Source organism: Toxorhynchites rutilus, chromosome 1 (assembly GCF_029784135.1).
Source record: "Toxorhynchites rutilus septentrionalis strain SRP chromosome 1, ASM2978413v1, whole genome shotgun sequence".
NCBI lineage: Eukaryota > Metazoa > Arthropoda > Insecta > Diptera > Culicidae > Toxorhynchites > Toxorhynchites rutilus.
In genome coordinates, this window is record NC_073744.1 from 27159371 (window position 1) to 27177113 (window position 17743).

At 38.5% G+C, this 17743-nt stretch overlaps 1 protein-coding gene across 15 annotated transcripts in view; it reads right to left on the reverse strand.

Annotated features, from left to right (window-relative positions):
• Positions 1 to 17743, reverse strand: part of LOC129769299 (heterogeneous nuclear ribonucleoprotein R) — an 84571-nt gene that overhangs the window by 30029 nt on the left and 36799 nt on the right. For 8 of the 15 annotated variants that reach the window (XM_055771526.1, XM_055771515.1, XM_055771539.1 and 5 more), the window contains exon 6: positions 11826 to 11961. In XM_055771526.1, the coding sequence (XP_055627501.1) occupies positions 11826 to 11961 (136 nt within the window). Of the gene's footprint in view, positions 1 to 4540; positions 4677 to 11825; positions 11962 to 17743 lie in introns of all 15 variants that reach the window. The other 7 variants (XM_055771532.1, XM_055771477.1, XM_055771486.1 and 4 more) reach the window with 1 other exon arrangement.

Sequence of the window (17743 nt, forward strand, 5' to 3'; positions counted from 1 at the left end):
TCGTGAGTATGGAAAAATGTCGAAGCAGAACTGTTGGATTTTTTTTCTCATATTCCTTAAAAATAGAAACAGATGTTCAGTATTATTTGATCGATCAGGTCACATCAGTTTTGCCTGGTCGAATAACAAACTCACGTTCGCGTGGCGGGTGTCAAAAACTTGGATATTTACTCGCGAGCATACTCGTGATGGGCATCGATCAGCATTGTAAAACAAGGCTTACGAGTGAACACTACATCTATTCATACTCATTGATAAAACACAGAGAGTACATCACGATTAATAGGGAGTAAACGGACAGCGAAATCGGCATCTGCTATTAAACCGTGGGCACTGATACTCCATGAGCACTCTTTGTTCGGGGAAAAGTCTACATCGTGCCGAAAGGTTGAATCGAATCGTTTCCTGCAGCCGAAGACACAAACAACGTAACGTTGAAATAACGGAGAAGCCAGGCGCATCTTCACGGGACCATGGGCTGAGTAGCAGCATTAAGCAGATTAGTGGAAGCTGCACTAGGCAGGGAAGTGCTGTACACTAAAAACAGCTGGTATAAAACCTGAATTTGATTTTCTGAGCAAATAGCACCAGCGGAGAGACTGTGACGAAATGAAACGTTCGGATAAGACTTGGAAACGAAATCAAAGTGGTCTACAAGTGGACGCAGTATTACGGCGAAAATACTGCATCCAGATACGATGATATTGGGAAGAGTGGAGATTGAAGAGTTATTCATTGTTATGAAATTTTTCAGAATGTTTCTACAATTTTTTTTTCTGCCTAGATGGTTTAAACAAATAAAACCATTTTCTCATACCTGTTCTTATATTATGTAATAAGAACAAAATTATTACAATGATTCTCACCACTAAAATCCATCAATTATTATGAATAATGCAAATCTTAAGGTGGCCGCAACTGTTTGTCTGGAGGGTTTGACACTTTTTGACAGATAAAGTTTGGATTGAAATTTGTTTGCCACTCTTCAATTATCAACAGTAGCAAACAATGTCAAACATCGTACTGGGAAAAATCGACTGAAATATTGAAGTTAACCTGACCTTGTATTGTCGGGTTTGACGAACAAACCGAAAAAAAATTCTAGGCATCCAATAACAGAATATTTGTTTGTCGTGTTTTGTGTCGTATATATTTGATCAGTACACGTTGATCAAATTTTATCTGTTAAAAAGAATCGAATATTTGGTCAAACAGTGTATGAGCACCCTTAGAACCAAAATAAAAATTCATAATCAAAAGACCGAGAGTCTGTCAGCACATTTGTGAACATGTTTGTGAACAGCGGCTCGTATTAATACCAAGGCGCCTAGAAGTATATCCTAAGGTGGGTCAATATGCTAAAACCACTCTGCAGCCATCTTGGAAGTGTACTGTGTTTTGTTTGTAAACAAAGCACAAGCTCGCTCTTGATCAGTCTGTCTCTTTCACGCTTCAAGCAAAAAAACCCCTTCTGCTTTCTTCCGTACTGTTTTCTTCTACCGCTCCCCTTACCAACTTAAGGACGAAACGACCTCACTTAGTACAATAGACCCGTCTTGATTGATACATTTGTAAACAAAAATTTTTGAATGGAAAAATCCTCGGAGTCTTTGGATTGACAACTAGAATTCCCCGAAATACGAAATACACCCATATGATGTTCCTAGCTGGCAGAAAACATATCGGAATCGGGAGGTCTGCGCAGTGAATCAAGAATAACCAAAGAACATGCTATGGGCATCTTACCTTGGTTATTCAAGAATGGTTATTCAAAAATGGTGTAGTAGGCATGCCTTTAAGAATTTGGGTTTATTTTTGTTTGTTTTTTGTGTGCGCAATCGTTTCAGTTTATATGATTACAAAGCACTGAAGGTGCAGGAAGCTAAATAGCAGCCGATTGTGTGGGTCTTTCAGAGTGAACCTAACCCTAACCCAACATGTTTTTTTTTCATAAAAACTCACGTGATAACAGTTTCTTAGAGAAGTTAAGAAGGTCAATTCTGGGAGGTACACAACCATTAGTTGGTCTTCGGTCAAACAAGAAAAAAACCACTCTAACCGACGAATCATTCTTCATCGAGACAATGCGAGCTCTTACACATCGGAAACGGGTTTTGCTACCGCACCAGCCGTATTCGACAGCCATGGTTTCTTCCAATTATAACACTGGTACGATGGTCCATGGTCGATGATACATCGTTGGGCAGCGCTAAACTTGGCCAACTTTGAAGAATTTGAAAACTAATTGGATCAGTAATTCGGTTACATCGCTGTGATGTTAATGAGATGGAGCAACACTTTTTTTTACCAACGATCGTTTCCTCCAGCGCACCACAAGGGGATGCTCCTCCGCTCCAGCAAAATCCGGACCCTCAACTCCTAGCAAGAAATATGTTATCTTCATCATGATCATCGTCGGAATAAATCGAACATGATTTGACACACTTATACTAGGTAACACAACAACACTCATCAAGATGGTGGATTTGCAATGAAACAATGAACTAAAGGCTAGCTGTTTTTGTAGGTGTTCATTTGTTTACATATATATTTTTTCTTTATTCAGTTGGATTTTTTTTTTTGTAAGAGAGAAGATACAGACAGCAAAAGGGGAGTATGTAAGGCTGGAGGCTGGGAAATTCCAGGTCTTTGGGGCGGGATGTATGTTTGTTCTTTTCCACGCGTGTTTGTGTGTAGGTGTGTGATTATTTACATAAAAACGGTGGGTGGTGGGGAAGGTAGAAACAGTATAAGTTGTTTAACCGCCACAACCGGGTTTGCGAGTATGTTTGTATGGGTGTGTAAGAGAAGGACAAAAAATAATTAGGCGGATAATCTGGAGAATCGACAAACTATTATTTCGAGGCAATACTAATATCTAACAAACCAGTAGTTCTGTTTTGTACACAACACACATCAGATATGAACAGGTTATCAGTTTTACTGCTGGATTGGACTGTCAAACGGGGCGTTCTAATTTATTCCCCTACGAGGCAGTTTCCAATGCAAGAGAGAGAGAGAGAGAGAATATGCAGTTTTCTCCAGTCATTACACATAAGGTTTGGTCTGAGATGGTGCTTGTTGTGCCAATCACGAGCTGATTTGTTCCAATTACAATTGGGCCGAAAGCAGTTTCCGATGACCGTGGATGGTTGTGTTCTGCGCACACACAAGCTTTCTTTGCTTATTTCTATTTTATTTTGACAATCATTGTAATCACCCATTCCGAATCCAAATCAGAGTGACACAGAGATGATCGAACACAGGATTTTCGGATTTGGCCGAATAGTGATGTCGAATCAGTGGTCTCGGACCTGATACAAGTTTTTTGTTCTAATTTTTCACAGAATTTAAACACGCAGGGTGAGTGAGAAAACGTGTAAACGTGAAAAAATCGACAAAATGAGAAAAAGAAAGAGTGAGAGAAATAGAGATAGGAAGATATACACATATGCTCGGGGTAACAAGTGTTCTTTTTGTTGTTCTTTGCCGTGTACTGTAGCTAGACAATTCAGGTCAAAATTTCTTCAGATTCGTTCAACGTCAGATCAGATCCAATCCTGTATGTGTTTGTGGTGACTAAAATTTTGACTTTTTGTCGAATTGTCGGGAATCGCTGAATTGTTCTCAAGTTTGAATTTTGCTTTCAAACGAGCGTTAAGCGTTTCGAAGGGAGATACACCGCTGTGCGTGCTTGGCAGTTGTTTTTGAAATCGTTTGAAATTGTTGAGCTACAGAACTATGTGGAGGGATAACAAATTTCGACACAATACAATATTTGTCACGTTACGTTTGTCCAAGATGTCGCGGGGCGATCGCTGAAAGCTGTTGTTGAGATGCTTCTGTGCGATTCCCTCATCTCAAAGATATCTCCAGGAAAACCCTGCCCGAATAGAAACACAACCAAAAATTTTACACACACAAAAACGTGCAAATTTTTCTCTTTGCTACAACAACAAAAATCAGCGTCGGCATATTCCTGGAGACATCTCCTCAGAAAGGGACCAATTTCGTTTTAATTTTGAGGGTAAATTTTGAGAACAAAAAAACAAACCAAATTCGGAAGAAAAACGTAAATGCAATTTGAAAACAAACCAATCGATAATAATGTGAAAATTAAACGAAAAACTTGAACACTAATCGCATGATTTTCATAACAATATTAACAATAATAATACTACATAAAAGTAATCAAAAGCCAATCGAATGTGTCAATAATACAACTGCTAGGTAATACCAAATCACACTTGTCCTCGGGAGGTCGATAGCTATTATTTCAAAAATTTTCGTTTGTTCTGTTTCAGTTTTGGCATGTTGTGGGTGGTATGGTGAAACATATCTACTGTGTGTAGGCGTGTGTAATTCGTCAGCCAATCCAGCTTGCAGGAGAGCGTCGCGTCGTAGGAGTCAATAATTTGGTTGCGTACTCAAATTTGGAAACAACAATCAATCAAAATTCACATTCTCTGAAGTTACATTTTGGATTATTCTGATTTTTTTGGTACTTGTTGATGATTGCTTGTAGGTTTGTTGGACTTACGTGCGTATTTAGTAAATTCCTCTAACAACTCATCGCGATCTCTATTCTTAGGAATATTTCCGACAAATAGCCGGTGATTGTTAAATGATATCGTAACACCAATATTTTTGCCTTTCCGAATTTCATAATCATTCAGCTGGAATTGGATAAGTTCAACAACAAAGGGAAGAGATTTTCGGTTCAATGCATACATCTTTGGAAAATTTATTAATTTTTTTTGTTTGATATTTTTTTCTTGTTTTGAATTGGGTTTTGCTGAAGAAAGGTGATGCACAATTATGAAATACAAAACAAAATGAATGCTTATAAAGTAAACAAAAAAAAATAAAAACGAAAATGCAATTGGATGGGAAAACTAAGCATGTTTTGCTGAACTGAAGATAAATCTAATGAGCGGGGGCTGTGATTGTTGAGGTGACGAAATAAAAATAAAAATGTTCGGTGGATGGATGAGCTGTTTTGGCACTCGAGAGAAAGAAAAATAAACAAACAAAAGCGGTTTTTTGTTTGGATGGATGAGAGCGAACTTTAAGATTTTTACTCTTCATGAATCTTGTGTTGCACATTTTTTTCCTTTTTTTTGTTTTAATTTCAACTGCACTACTGGATTAATCACTGTTTTTTGTTTGTTGATAAAATCGTTTGAAAAAGTACTTTTTTGATAGATAATGACTGGAGATTATTTGGGATGGTTTTATACTTTGTGGCCTCACCGACGGGCGCATGGTTAACATGCGTGTGTGGTTGCGGTTAGAAACAGTACTAAACGGGCTATAATGTTCTCGTTCTAAAAGTTAGAACAAACACACACATACACACATGTACATGATAAATGTATCGACGCTAGGGGTTAAAATTATCGCCGAAAACGTCAATTTGCTAGAGATGTGTGACTAAACGGCAAGCGTGTGTGGGTGGGGTGACAAAGGAGGTTATATGATACAAAATGACTTTTTTTTGTTGTTTGTTCGAAATGAGATAACACGACTGAAAGGTTGTTTTTTTAGTTCGGTGTTTGGTGAATTGTGGGTGAGATTTATGAGGTGATTTGGGTCACGCAGATTAGCAAAACTGTGCGGAACAGAACTCCAATGGTATGAATCGAAACCGATGTTAGGAACAAATGAAAACAAAACTACTAATCGAACTAATAAATTTTGTGTAACAGAAAAAAATACTGCAGTCAGGCGTAAAACAGTTCGCGTTAAGAGCCGTATGCTGCTGGGGACAAAATGCGCTAGAACAGGAAGACTCCGAAACCTCATTTCACAGCAGCGCTCTCGGTGGTCAGTTCTGGAATGCTCTGACAGCGGTTTGTTTTGAAATTGTCCCTCTTTCAGTTCGCTAAATTTAGCAAGATAATCCACTTTGTCAGTTCTGCGGTTAGGTACAAACATCGCAATCTCATCGCGATGTGTTTCCTTTCAAATGGTTTCCTTGAAAAATGGAAGAATGGAATGGAAAACCTTTAGCTTCAATAGATGAATGGTATACGTTGTTGTGAAATTTACGGCCAACAGTTGTAATGGAAGATATTGAGAGTAATGAAGGCAAATAGAGCTATTTTAGATTTTGATATCGCCATGAAATATGAAATGCTTAAGAGCTCATCGTCTTACGTTCAAAATATGAAGAAATCAACTGGTTATATAGGTTGTTTAGTTAGTAAAAATTTCAAAACGAGAACGATCAGCAGGAAACCAGTGCAAAAACAAGAGCACACTAGTTTGAAGACACGTTGCTCTCGAAAATTGACTACGTGATTAAACTATCGTCAAAGGTGTCTCGCATTTCAGCAATCATGTTAAGACCAAGAAGTTGCCGAAGTTCGTTAAAATATATTTTGTTTGACCGGTCATGCGCAGTTATGGACTAAAGAACAAATACTTCATTACTCCAAACACGACGAATCAATGAGAGTGTCTACAAGAATGACTACTATCCGTCATCCAAAAGTAAAAATTTTCTGAATTGTTCTGGTCTGATTTGGCACTTTGCCATTGCGAGAAAGGTGTTCAGAAAAGGTGGACGAATAATATTATTAACATTGCGCCGAAAAAATCGGAACCTGAGGACACCGAATCAATTTCTGAATTGATTTTCGAACTAGCAGATGAAAAGTATTTGAGTGGAATTTCTACGAAAAATGTTGAACTGCACTCCAAGTGTCTACTTTCAGGCGAAACCATTGGAAAAAGTTTTGTTTTGTGTTTTTCAAGATGTCGAAAACACATGTTCTTATTCATTATCAGAAGATCCGATGAATCTCATAACCTGATTTGTAGGAATTTTTACTTCTTCATTCGGGTGAATGCTGAATTCAGGTAAATTTCGCAATTGGGTATTTGTTACATTCGTTTAAAGATGGATTCTGATATTCGGTATATTCGAATATTTCTTACATTCTGGTAAATGTGCTTCGGGTGAACTCGTGAATGGTATTCGGGTAAATGTTACACAACCAATTGTACACCATTACCAGCGAAACGACTTCATCACAGCGGCTGTCTTTTCTGTTTCTCTCAAAACTGTCATTCGAAAAACAACAAAGTAATGAATCGAGAATCAAATTGTGTAAGAATATATGATTCCAATTTATACTTATTTATTTCACCTTTTTGTTAAATTTTAGAAACCAATTCAATCGCATGGAAACAAAATATATGGTAGAATAGGATGCCGGTATGGAATTTCCAAAGCTAAGGAGTGTAGAAAAGTCGTCTTAAACATTTAACACGTTAATACATACAAACGGGTGACCTTTTATTTGTCGTGTGATCAGAGCACGTTTGTTTACATTTCAAAAATCGAAATATTTAGTCGCGGTCATAAAGTTGTTTTCGAAATGTCGCGGATTTATTTGGAAACTAAAAAGAAAATTCTGCTCAATTGGTGTACCAAAAAGGGTGTTACATACCAAAAAATAGCAAAAAAAAAATATTCAAAATTTGTCCAGAAAGTGTTCCAATCGTCGCAAAGTTCGTTAATGAGTGTTCTTTCGAGGATCTCAGTGGACGAAAACCCGGACCAAGTAATCCCGAATTGGACCGAAAAGTTGTAAATTATATTCAGAAGAACAGGTCTGCACCTATTCGTGATTTGGCCAAGAAGTTCCAAACCAGTGTTGGATGATTCAGCGGATTAAACGAAGACATGGTCTAAAGACCTATAAAAAGCAAAAAGTAGCCAAACAAACACCGGAGCAGCAAGATTCCGCTAAAACACGAGGTCGAAAGCTATATAAGCGTACTTTGAACAATCCTAACCAGTGCATTCTCATGGATGACGAAACATTCGTCAAAGAAGATTCCCGGACGCTGCCGGGACTTCAATTTTATACCAAATCGATTGGAGAGAGTATATCATTAGCGGATACAATTGTTGCGATGGAAAAGTTCGACCAAAAAGTGCTCGTTTGGCAAGCCATTTGCACGTGTGGCATGCGATCGTCAACTTTTTCCACAAAAGGGACCATAAAGGCTCAAATTTATGTAGAAGCATGCTTGAAGATGAGATGATGCTTCCAATTTATGGAAAGCATGAGGTTCTTTCTCTATTCTGGCCGGATTTGGCATCGGCACATTATGCCGAATCCACTCTACAATGGTTTTCGGGGAACAACATCATGTTCGTCGAAAAAGACCTCAAACTACCTAGCTATCCCCAGCTGCGGGCAATTATCAAGGCCAAGTTCAAGAAGGAAGGCACAGTGTCTAAAAATATGTCAGAGTTCGAGAAGAATTGGTCTGCAGCGTCCAGAAAGTGCACAAAGACTACTGTGCAGAATTTGATTAGTGGATTTAAATCTAAAGTTCGATTATTTTTTAGAAATCAACAATAAGGTTGATTTCTTCATTTCATTTCGTCATTTCTATGTAAACTTAATACTTATTAATAAAATTCACTTTTGTAAACACTTTCTGAACGTTTTTAGTTTTATTTTGATATTTGAAAGTTTAAGACTAGTTTTCGATAGACTCCTTATTTACGACCCCAGAATAGGAGAAAAACAATACAACAGTAGCAATAAGGTTTTTTATATGACATAACATATGATATGACAAAGCTGCAACTTTTCACATAATTTATCGCTATGTTGTGTTGTGTCTTGACAATTTCTCCTAGAAGTTTAAGAAAACACTTTTCATTTGCCGTTAAAAAAATAATCTAAATGATTCACTCGTTGAAATCAGCATAAAAATAGGAAATTGTGCAAAAAAGTAAGAATACAAATACAACCTCGATAACGTCCACAAATATTTTTTTTTATTTCGCTTAAAAGGCGACATTTGGAGTGTAGATTGATATGTTTTTTAAGACTTTGACGGCACGTTCTTGTTTATCCTTCCTGATCAATAAAAAACGATACTTTATAATCAATACAAATATGGATTTACACTTATAAAAAATTGTTGTGTCTATTGTGTCTAACTAAAGCAATTCTGTCGAAGGTTTGCCGGTCATACGTTCATGAAAAATTATCTTAAATATCTTTCATTTGCTGGTAACCGAAGAAACATGAATACTTTTTCCGTGGAATTGTCGTATATTTTTCCTCAATGTAATATTTGAAAGACTTTTTGTTTTGTTAGACTACTTGTAGAAAAACTTGGAGGTGATGAAGTGAACTACCCCACTAGATCAACACTCATGCTCAATGCAGGAGGAGCACGCAAATATATCGGGCATGACTGAAGCCGCAGTTTACCGCAGTCAGCCATTGGAATCATTGGAAGCCATTCAAAAGCAGGATGATGCCGAGAAACGCCGAAAGGCAATTTCACATGTCTAAAATTCTGCTTAGGTCCAGAAGATTGCCATCCATCGCCAAAATGCAGTTGAAACACGATCGTGACAACTTCGTGATAAGTGTTCTGTGTTCCGAACAACAATTGATTCGATAGAAACGAGCATTGACCGAAAAACGAACAGAGATGACAGTGTTCGACCTCATGAAGCTATGTCGTTCAAAAACTATTTGAAAAAAAAATATATAGGGCGGAAGTTATTCGTCCACATTTTAGCATAAGCCTTGTCCTTTCTGTTTCCTTTTTTCAATCGATGCAAAACGCTTTTGAACACAGTATTACAATATTGGCTTGCTTCAATACTAGCAAAAAAAGACGAGCAAGTCGTTTGGCAGGGTATCAATCAATCCGCTAGAAGTGTTAAAAAAATTAGTGAAAATTGATGAACAATACCTGGAATGACGTGTCCTTTGCATATTTCATCTATTTGATAACATAATAAACCATTTGGCAAAAAAACCGCTTAGGCACATTCATGATTTTGCTTTGGCGTCATAAACTTTAGGTTGTGTGAAAATGCTTGGGTTTGTGCCAAGCAATTGCGAGAAGAGTTTATTTTCTTCCTCAGTTCGAAGAAAACGGCGACCGAAGCGCATCGAGAGCTCCAAAAAGTTTACGGAGACGCTGCATGGGTAAGTTGTATGGGTAAAGCCGGGTTTTAGGTTAAACTCTCGATACAAGTTAGAGTTACATTCAAGCGTATGAAAAACTAGTGAAACTTTGGCCACATGTGGCAATCCGAAACAACAGAGAAGTTCAAAAGGTTCAACTGCACCGTGACCAATTCTTTACAACGCTGCTCTATAAAAAATATTGTGTAATTGCTAAGTGGAAGGTAGAGAAGTATGGCATGGTGATTTGATTGCTTCATAAATTGAGAGATAGCATCATGTTGCTCAAGCTGATAAGCGGAGTGTCCGAAGATATTTTCCGGGGTATCCAAAGGAAGGTTTGCGTTTCCATAGAATTCACATCGGAATAATTGTCGAACGTTTTTATCAGAGATTATAATGGATATAATCAACAACAGTTTTCTTTCGTCAAACTGAGAAGAAGCTGTAAAGTTGATTTCTCGGTTCTGAATTTTAACTGGAATGAGGATCTTTAGAACAGTTACGTGTGTTGAATGCGAATCAAGAATCATACGCTTAAAAAAAGATTTTCGAAAATACTACCAAGTTGTCAAAACTCTTCATTAACTGGAAGCTGTTTCATGCAATTAAATTAAACTTAATGTTAAAATGTTGAAATTGTCAGAAATTTGCTCAAAAAATTATCATTGAAATTGAAGCATGTGAGGACGCATTCGGAAATACCACGAGCAAAAATGTTTCATGAACAAAGTTAGTTTCCGGATCAAACGCAATCCTTCCGTTATCGGCCCGTTTACCGAGAGATACCAAACTGAATACGAGAGAACATTAACCCGGTCATTGCCATCATTTTGAGCACAAAAAATAAAAAAAACAAAGTGAAAATCTCACACGAAACCAGATGTACCTGGCAGCATCTGGAGCTCGTTGCAGAAGAAAAAGAGCAAACTAATCGTCCTTAAAATGCAATTGCACATCTGCAGCATCGCTCCCCGCTCGATTGGTTGCACAGTTGCACAGTTCGTTTACTTATTACTTTTTGGGGGCAGGAGCCAGATGTTGAACGGAGGACAAAATGAGCGCGCGAGTATGTTAAAATGTTGAATTGTAGCAGCAGCAGCAGCAGCAGCTTTTCATGCGTCTCGCGCAACAAAGAAAAATCTCTCAAGCGTATGGACAACCCACGCGGTGTTGATTTCAGGATGAGAAAAACAAATGCAATGGCGGTAGTAGAAAATAAAGATGAACATATTTGTTTGCGTGTGTGAGAAAGAGAGATCAACGTCGCGGCATTTAACAGAAACACATAAGAGCAGGATGCGTATGATTTAAAACAAAATTGCTATGTTCGTAAGCATGCACAGGATAACTCCTGTCGAGGTCGATCGATAATGAAGAGAAAGCTGATTGAAATCAAATCAGATCGAATTCAGCGCTAATGTGTGAGTGTGATAGTAGTAAGAGTGCGAGTATGGAAAATGACCCCTTGATTCGGGGGGCCAAAGTCTAACGCCGTAACGAACACGGTCTAACGAAAAATGATTGGCTGTGTGAACGCGTTCTGTGTTTGGGTTTGCGTTCAACCACTCCCTGCAAAAATCCGACGTTGGTGGTTTGAAGCCTTCGATTTGGTTGTTTGGTTCGTTGTTCTCAAGTTTTACTTATGCTTAACACTTAAACGCAGGAAACTTATTTAAAAAAGGGAACAAAACTTAACACTAATCATATTTAACCAAAAACAGAAAATCCGTAACAAACAGGGTTGCTGTTTGTTGGTTTGTTGGTTTGTTTTTTTTTTAGTTTTTAGTTCGTTCCTTTGCTTACTTCATATAGTGAGGGGGAAGAAAGAAATAATTTTGAATACATCTCGTGTTGCGATTTTACCTGTTAGTTTACCAAATTCGTCTAATATCTCCTCTTTGCCTTTTGATTTAGGTATGTTGCCTACAAAGAGGCGTAGATTCGGTACGCTTACGTTAATTTTCAAACATTTTCCGGGCTTTATTTCATAATTATCGAGCTGTCGGGGGAAAACGGTACAAACGGTGAATAGAGAGAGAAAAAAAAGAAGAAAAAAAAACAAATGTGTGAACGTAAAAAATCGAATCTACACTCTGATTATTGCTCGTTGGCCAATTGTGGGTGGCGAGGATTGAGGGGAAGGGGGGTTAGGTAGAGAGTTTGCTTGGTGCGGGGAGAGAAGGTAATTTTTGTTTCCATAGAAATTTAGAATTTTGGTTGATGATACATAAGAAAGGATAAAAGAAATATGAAATATAAACGGAAGAAAACAGAATAAAAAAAGATGTAAATGAAAAAAAAAACAATATACAATCAATTTCTACAACCAACAGAACTAAACGTAATAAATTGGATGAATAAAAGTAAAGAGAAATAAACTAAAATAATAAGATGTAGCCAAGAATATAAACAATTAATTAAGGAAAGCATGCTCGAGAATAAAATAAAACCAGACACAAGAGAAAACAAACTCTTCAAATTCTAACCTTATTTTATTTTTTGTTTGTTTGAAGAGTGAATTTCCAACAAGTGCTTTAGACTGTTTTCGTTGTTGCATTTCAACTGCGACCATGTTTCCCAATCGATTCGTACCCATCGGTGAAATTCCCAATTGTTGATTCGCTTCTTTTGCTACAGAAGAACTTTTAACACGCTGAAGTACGTTACTAATTTTGCTTGGCTGTTCAACTGGCAGTCCCCATGGCTTGATGTCGTACTCAACGTGTTTATTAAAATTTTGCTTTTGGTTCGGTAGATATCGCAAAGAGGAGACCTACATATAATTTTTTTTCTAAGGATTTTAGGCATATTTTCGGATTGTTTGTTTTTCAAAGGTTTACTAGGCGAACTTCCAAACAGGAACTGTCGTTGAGGATGATGACTTGTGGAATATGTGCAGCTTGCGGGGTTTCTTGTGTTTACTGCTTTAACTAATGGCTAGTTCGTCTACATGGAGGCTGTTAGTAACATCTCCTGTCAGAGCTGCTCCGAACACGTGTTCAAGTGGTTTTTTTCTGGCGATCTGACCGAAAAAATAGCTTCAATCGGTGGGAGTTGAAAGATTACGTTGGTAATGCAAATATTATGATGATAGAAGAAATACAGCGCGATCACCGGGGACCCATGAATCTTTTTTTGGAACCATTGGGATCATATTGAGGAATATACTTTACAAAGTCACTCTCATTGGCAAATTGTAAGTCAATAATGTACCTACTGCATTTCAAGTTGCACCTCATTCACGCTCAATGAAAGAAACATCTCTTCGCATATGTGTTGTATATCGTGGTATCCGAGACGTTTACATTGGAAACTCAGCGCCAGGAAGTGTATTCAGAGAGCGAGAACAGAGGGAGTCAGGGGGAAGTATATAGCTGTTCTCCGTTCGGCAAGACTACTTTGAAAGGCGAAATTAAATGGAGCATTCGAATTGCTATTGCTGAGATGCAGATTTCTAGGGATACACGGTATGCGGTATAGTGATCCGAATACCAGAGCACGTGGTATTCGTATGCCTACGTTTTGAAGCAGTGCGCCGGGAGATGTCTTTTCTCTCGTGATCGGAGTAAAACACTCTAAAAACAACTGCAACAGAAACAATTGCTCAGAAAAAGTGTAATGTCACATGTATGCTAGAAATATTGTGGCGCGGAAAAAACATCATGGGTTTAGATACCTCACATATAACTTATATTATCTATATTGTCAATTAATTTTTTCGTTTTCGTTTTTCGAAAGTTATTCTGGGGTCAATGTAATGAGGTCGAAGTCCCCATTTAACCAGAAAAAAGGAGCCAGGCTGCCCAAGTCGCCAAGATGGCGCGATTCGAGTCGGCGGTCCCTCGCTCGCAAAACTGTGTTCCATTGATTGCCCGGTTAGTTTGAAACACCGAAATATGATCCTTGCTAAAGTCCGAACGAGCTTTAGCGAGCGTCAGAGGGCATACGTTTGCCTGGTGCATTACGTTTGCCCGGTTAATTTTTGTTTTGAAATATGTGGTTCATTACAATTCCAAAATCTTGCACCAAGATCTGAAGAAATTTCCTGAATTATTGGTATTTTGGGGGAGCAAAATCAAAACTCGTATATTCGCGCACCGTATCACATATCGTCTTATATTCATGATGTTTTTCCGCGTCAGAATATTTCTAGCCTACTTGTGACCTTACACTTTTTCCGAGCAGTTGTTTTCTGAAGCAATTTATTCCGGGAATCCTTTTTTCTGTGTAGAAAACCTAGGGAGGAATTGTACCGAAGTGAAGGTTCATTAAACTGTGTTAGGAGTTGCTTTTTGGGCACTAGAGTAAGTCCCATCCGACGTCATGGGGTCTTACATGGACACAGGTCAGCTTTTAAGGCTTTTTTTCTTCCCACAAAAAAAAATCCGAAAAAGTTCGACCAACATTCCCATGTTTGGTAACTTATCCGAAACGTTTACGTTTCAGGTCGGATGAACTTCTACATTGCAATTGTTGTTACAGTTTTTCTGAAGTTTTTGGTAGGCGGACCATTCTGATTCTAAAAACGATATTAGATAAGACTACGATAAGTTTTTGGTCATCGAAAATGAGATAAAAAATCAAACATATATTTACATCTCGTTCTTCAATTTCCATTCCATCTCGGCAATACATTAGTCTGAGAGGATAGCCCACCTTCTCTTGGGTGCCGACTGGATAATAATAAATGGACTACGCTGAGTAGGGTGGGCATACTACGCATATTCATCTGGGCACGACCCTCTGTTCCCATAATGATTCATTACAATAATTTGTTGAATTAATCGTGGTTCCTCGATAGGTCCGTCCGATAGCAACTTGATCGTTAGGATAGGTAACGCGACCTGCTGAAACGTCAATGAAAATGGAAGCCTATCTGCAAATTGGAGCAGGAAATGTTGGAGTCATGTTGGAACAATGGCGCAATGGCTATCCTGCATTGTCGTACACTACAAGGAGTAAGTGGAAACTCTCCAAGAAGTGAGATGACAATGTTCGGGAGAACGAGAATGCCACGCAGTTCGCGTTGGTTTTTGTTACACGTAACAATATTCAGAAGCACATTTGAAGACATCCAATCGGTGAACGTGCACCTCAAATCAAATTTCGGTCGTTGTCCAGCACTTTTTTTGTCGATTATAGACGTCATTTTTAGGGGATCTAACTCGCGTTGACGGCATTGTGACTCGTGTTCCGATTTTGGGAACCGACAATGGCAATAATGGAATGGTGGAATGAACACACCTTCAAAATAAAAATTATGAATGAAAAATAACTTCTCCGTTTCAAATTAGTTTTCTTCGAAAATGAAAATCACTTTCTTGGCAAGTGGTGAGAAAATCTCATACGAAAATTGCATCTGTGAATTATTTTATATTATAAAGATAAGCTTTAGTAGGAATATTGGAATATTTTTCCTCTAGGCTTAGTGCCATCAAAAAAGAAAAAGCTCAAGTTGGGGTCTTCGTGCTTCAAGAGATGCGTTAGATCGTCAAGAGCAAAAAAATAAATAAAAATAGGATGATGGATAGGTTCTTCCCAAAACAAAACTATTCATCAACCGAGAGTAACCAAATCAAACACGTGGCCACTTCGCTGAATGACCCAATTCTCGCAAATGTTTGCTATTCCCGGAATCGTTTCGAATTAGTCTGCAATATAACATTTTGTTGCATCGAAGTGGCTGAAAAAACCCAACGACCTGCTGTCGAGGCATCTCATTAGCGAAAACTGCAGCCGGGACATACAAATATAGCGGCCGCTGTCGAAAAGAATGGTAGTAAAACACGAAACACGGATGGAAAGTAGTAATTTATTTCACCCGACCGGTAGCAGCTGCTACCATTTGTTTTTTTTTCTCAACGTTCATAACCTTTCTGCGGTGTGTTCCGTTTTCCTGTATTGCAATGTGGGGGCATCCTGCAACCGGAAGCCAGCTGCATCATGCGCTACGTGTCATTAATTCCTTCCCACCCCTCGCCATTGTCTTTCGCATGAGCGGAAGATGGGTGAAAGTGTAGTTTTTTTGTTGAACATCGAAGAAAGTATCAAAACGAAACACACGCGCGCAGGTAATGAAGTCGTTTATCAATACTTCCCGTAAAACTCTCCAAGATTATCTTCGGGTTGATCAATCTTCCCCTCTACCGTATGCGATGATATCGTGCGATCGCTTGCAACTGCAGATGATTATGGTTACCCCTCGAATGAAAAAAAAACCGTGAACACCGCCGCTGCACATATTTGCACAAGTCATAGAGGTCAGCAGCAGAGAGCAAGAGAGTAGGTAGCAAAGGAAAAGCGCGAAGAATCCTTTGGGGCGAAACGGAGTACCGTTAGTGTGTATTTGATAGATATCCATCGAACTGTGTCGATGTCCTAACAAAGCAAAGTCCCGTTTGTTTTTGTGTTTTTTTAGCTTCATTCGTTCGTTCGTTGTTTTCGAACCTCGAGGCCATCCTTCTGTTGGAGCAGCATATCCCGTGCTAACAACACAATAGTTGTTCGATCGAACAAGATCGCACTACTGTCCCTGCTCCTCTTCTGTCTACCCCGAGGAGTGGGTCCTGTATTTTTTAATAGGCCCTGGGCGTCGATTGTTTACGAAACGTAAGCTTCAAATCGAAGACAACACGTGCTCCGTTTTTCGTTTGTCAGAATTTTTTTTTTCGTAGTAACTGAGTGTCGACCGATAGAGGTGTGTCTGAAAAATGTCTGTTTGGGTGTTTTTTTTTCTTTCTTCACTAGTGTCCTGTTGAAGGTTATTCATTCCGATGAACGGTATGCGCGCGACGAATGACACAATGGTGGAGGTGACGGATGTTCAATGTAAATTGTGCGACGACTTGTGCTCTTGCATTAGCTACAAACTACTGACTGCGAACCCCGTTCATTGTGGGGAGCGCTAGGAGATGCGATTACGGGGAAACAGTTAGCACAAGTGAACTCCGTTCGGGATTGATTAAGCACGGAACGGAACCCGCTATTATTGCACACCACACATTTTTCCCCGGGATACGTTCTCAGAACTCGAATGGATCGTTTCGGGGTGCACAAAGTTCGCGAGAGTATGTGTTTCAACATTATTCAATGAAGATGTCGGAAGTTTATAATTATAGAGACATTGACATGCTTGAGAGATTGATTAAAGAATAGTTTGTGCTCAACATATGAAAAGTATATCAGTTTGAGGAAAACATGGCAGATATAAGATTCGGAGGAACTTAGAACAATAGATAGAAAGTGGAGGACAGCTATGTTCACCTTAGATAATTCGTATTATTTTTCTTGGTTTGCAACTTAATTTCTAAACTATACCAAAACCCATTTTGATAAAATCACGGATAAATATGTGTTGAGGAAGGCAATGGTGCATGCGATTTACCTTCGATTTCAAGAAACAACATAAACCTCTTAATGACTTATCTATAAAGCTGACACCAAGTGACTGATGGCACAACAGTTCATAGGCTAATCGTACCTTCTCATCGTGAAATTCGTTAACGTGAAGTCTTGTTCATTAAATTGAAATTTACTTTCAACGAATATCGCTACAAAATCACTCTTCCCATGTTAGCGACAAACTCAAAAAAACGCATTGTTAGCAGACATCATCTTCTCTACTGGATTTACAAGGCGGAAAAATCCGTCATCGGAGCTCCGTACAAAGTACATGTATGAATAGATAGGAAGCATAGTCGATGCTGAACTGATGAAAATTATACGGGGAATACTGTCCGGGTACGTCCAACGTGAATATAATAATAGGTATATTGCATCGC